We start from the raw sequence: 3,285 nt of genomic DNA, 5'->3' as shown, positions 1-3,285 counted from the left end.
CGGCTGCAAGCCTCTCCCATAAGGTCTAGATCCTTCTTGATCTCGCGCCAGAGACGCTTGCTCAAGCGGGACTTACTTTTGGCCGTCTTTGCTCTTTGGAGAACATGGAAATAGCAGCTGATACATCTGATACCGTCGCTGCCATAGTGTTTTATCAGAGCAGCATGTAGAGCGCCGCTGCCGTCGAGGACGGCTTCCGTAGGGTTGCAGTCGTCCAAACCAATAGCCTTCGCTGCTTCGGATAGCTCTTTGAGGGCATGCTCCACACATGGCGAAGATTCTTTATTCATCACCACTAAGGCCACGGGATGAGCCGTTGAAGTACGAGGGAGGGTACATACCACTGCGATAGCCAAATCAGCGTAAGTCAAGTTGAAAGTGGCGTCAATCCCAATTGTGTTGTGAGAATCGAATTCTCGCTCGCCACAAAAATATTTGATCATCCTGGCGAACAAGGTTTCCCTATACTCAGTCTAACCGAGACCACTAACACAGGCATATATCCCAGGCATCACCTGGTGTGAGACCTCTCGTTTTTTGGGATTTTTGTGCCCATTTATGGTCGTTTCGGAAATTTTTTTCTTTATTTTTCCTTATTTTTCCTTATTTTTCCTATTTTTCCTATTTTCCTGCTCGAAAGAATTTTTTAAATTTCCTTCTTCTTTCGGAAGGAAATGGAAGGAAATAATTGGAAGGAAATAACTCGTGCCACCCTAGTCACTATAGTCTGTGACTGACAGAGTCAAGTATTACTTGACTCTGTGAGTCACAGACTGTGACTAATGCTCGGGTAGCTTATTCACATCAGTTCGCTGACTCATCCTCTGGTCAGTATTGCCAAACCCAGACCTCTGCTTTCGGGCTTCAGGTTTAATGTTTGGTCAATACCTCTCCCATCCCCAGCGTCTATGTGATTTCTTTGCACCGGAAAATACTTATTTAGAAAAACGCTTGCCGAGGGAAAGTTTCCCTTGGCAAGCGTTATTCCTTGTTTAACAACAGATCACATACACTTGGACTAAACACCCTTAATCAAGATTCCAAGACTAAACCCTTCTGCAGAACAATGTGAGGGCCTCAATAGGTCTGATTCATAGGGAATTATCATCCTGCGAGGCGAAAATTTCCTATAGGCCCGTAGATTCCTCCATTGGACCGTCCATTCAATGGACTCCATTGTACACGAGTATTTTGCCAATCACTTCCGTTCCCTTGAATATTCTTTCCTTTGCCGGAACACCCTGGCCAGAAGGATGTTGAGTTTTCGAACTTATATAATAACTGATGACGGGAATGCTGTGTGGCTGCCACACGAGGCGCTTGGACACTTCAAGGGTAGTTATCTGCTCCGCTCGATGACGAAAACGGCATATATGGATAATGAAGAATCATCGGATTCACAGCTGTCGGAAATAATAATGTGGGGGTTTGAAGATGCGAAATGTCTTGTAACAAGACTCTTGTTTTCCTGAGTTTTATCCGGGTGAGAAATGCGACGCATCTGACGCGTCTCTGTGATCGAAACGTACTTCGGAAGATCCGATAAGAGATAGTATATGCCTTTGTACCAGACTGGTACTACTAGTGTCTTCGAGGTATACTACAAACGGTTCAGGTAATGGCCTTTGTGGGCTTAAAACAGAGCAGATACCTCGTGCACAGGCCTACTTATCTCTTGAGGTGAACTATATTATCTCTCGCCTTTTCTTCAATGTGGGGCCAAAATAATTCCACACGGCTCTGCACTACTCTATGAGTTTCTCGTGAGGAGATATTGACGACTGTCTCTCGTGTAACTCAACATGGCTCGTGCGGCTATGACAAATATCTTCGGTAGTGATGCAACAATGACTGTCGAACAGACCAGAACTGAAAATCAGAGTGAGAAGCATTGAAGTACTTACGGATATATTTGGGTCACGAAGAGATTCGAGACTCTACTATTGTGGTACGGACTTCGCAATGAACTTCTCAGATTGAATATCGGTTGCGTCACAGGAAAACATTGTCATCCAAAGGTATTAAGCGATGAAATAAATACAAAGAATGAAAGAAATAACTCGGATGCATCACAGATCCTGAACATAATGGGATCATAATACGACTGTCAATGGTTACCGAGTGTATACCTCATTATTGGCAGATACCCGCTTTACATTCACAGTCAATGAAGCCGAGACAATCATTTGGGTTTTGTGGCAAACAGCTCACGAAAGATAATGGAAACATACAGTTCCCTTTTGTGCAAAGGCATTTTCCACCTGGGCATTGAGCGTCTACCGTGCAGCCCTGCGAACCATTTGCAACAACGATAATAGCAGAGAGAATGGTGAGGATACGGATCATGTAAGGGGTAGAGATTACAACAACTACGAATGACATCTAATGACGCATATTGTAAGATCGAAATCATCACAATTTAGCGAGAAAATTCCAAATTCCTCCTTTCGTAAGATCGCGCGTGCTGTCACCGCACGTACGTTGTGCGTGCTGTGACAGTCACACAACCCTGGGGCCTATTTCACAAGCCCTCATAAGGAGCAAAAATTGTAAGGTACCTTACGGTTTCATGGCAAGTCGCTTTCACATCCTTACGATTTGGGGGGTTGGCGTAAGGTAAGGTGACATAAGGCTCCTCACCGTAAGGCTCCTTACCCTACAAGGTGCAAGGAGGGCCTCCTCATGTAAGGCGATTTCATAGGAGGCATTTTTGGGCCCCTCCTTGCGATCCTTACGTAAGGTGCTGTAAGACTGCTCGGGGGGTACTTTATGCACCTTATCGCACCCTCCTTACCATTGTATGCGAGCTTCGCACCGCTTATTCCCGACAGCCCGCGCGTCTCACCCGCGGATGGTCTATCCCCGAACCATGCATTTTTACCGCATACTCGACTTGGCGTGTCTTTCGGCATACACATTCCGCACAGCATCCGCTATTAATCCACCGTCAATCAGTGGTTCGTCGTCCACATGACGTAACTGCTGGTGGGGATCTTCGGCGGCAGGGACCTCGCGAACCGGCTGTTTCAGCTTCTCGGCCATGTTGTGCAGTACGCATGCTGCTAAACACACAGTCGGCATGGTGTCAACTTTCCCACGGTAATCGGATAAAAGAATCCTGAACCTCATTTTCAGCCTCCCAAAGGCCTGCTCGATGACGACTCTCGCGGCGCACAGACGGTTTTGATATCGACTTTGCACTGGGTTCAGCGGCGGATTGTGGTTGTTCCTATATTAGTATGTAGCTCCTGCACGGATAACCTGAATCACCCAAGATACAGTACG

The 3,285-nt window shown here is 46.2% G+C and overlaps 1 protein-coding gene across 1 annotated transcript; it reads right to left on the bottom strand.

The window, feature by feature from the left end:
* Positions 1 to 2,877: 2,877 nt before the first annotated feature.
* Pmar_PMAR026352 (hypothetical protein) lies at positions 2,878 to 3,285 on the bottom strand (the record flags this gene model as incomplete). The annotated part of the gene is made up of 2 exons (XM_002772939.1): positions 2,878 to 3,059; positions 3,262 to 3,285. Coding segments are annotated over 2 exons (206 nt in total), but the record flags the coding sequence as incomplete, so codon positions are not given.

This window comes from Perkinsus marinus (genome assembly GCF_000006405.1).
Source record: "Perkinsus marinus ATCC 50983 genomic scaffold scf_1104296959768, whole genome shotgun sequence".
NCBI classification, from domain to species: Eukaryota; Perkinsozoa; order Perkinsida; family Perkinsidae; genus Perkinsus; species Perkinsus marinus.
Note: the sequence above shows the minus strand (reverse complement) of the source record. Positions and strands in the feature narration are given on the sequence as shown.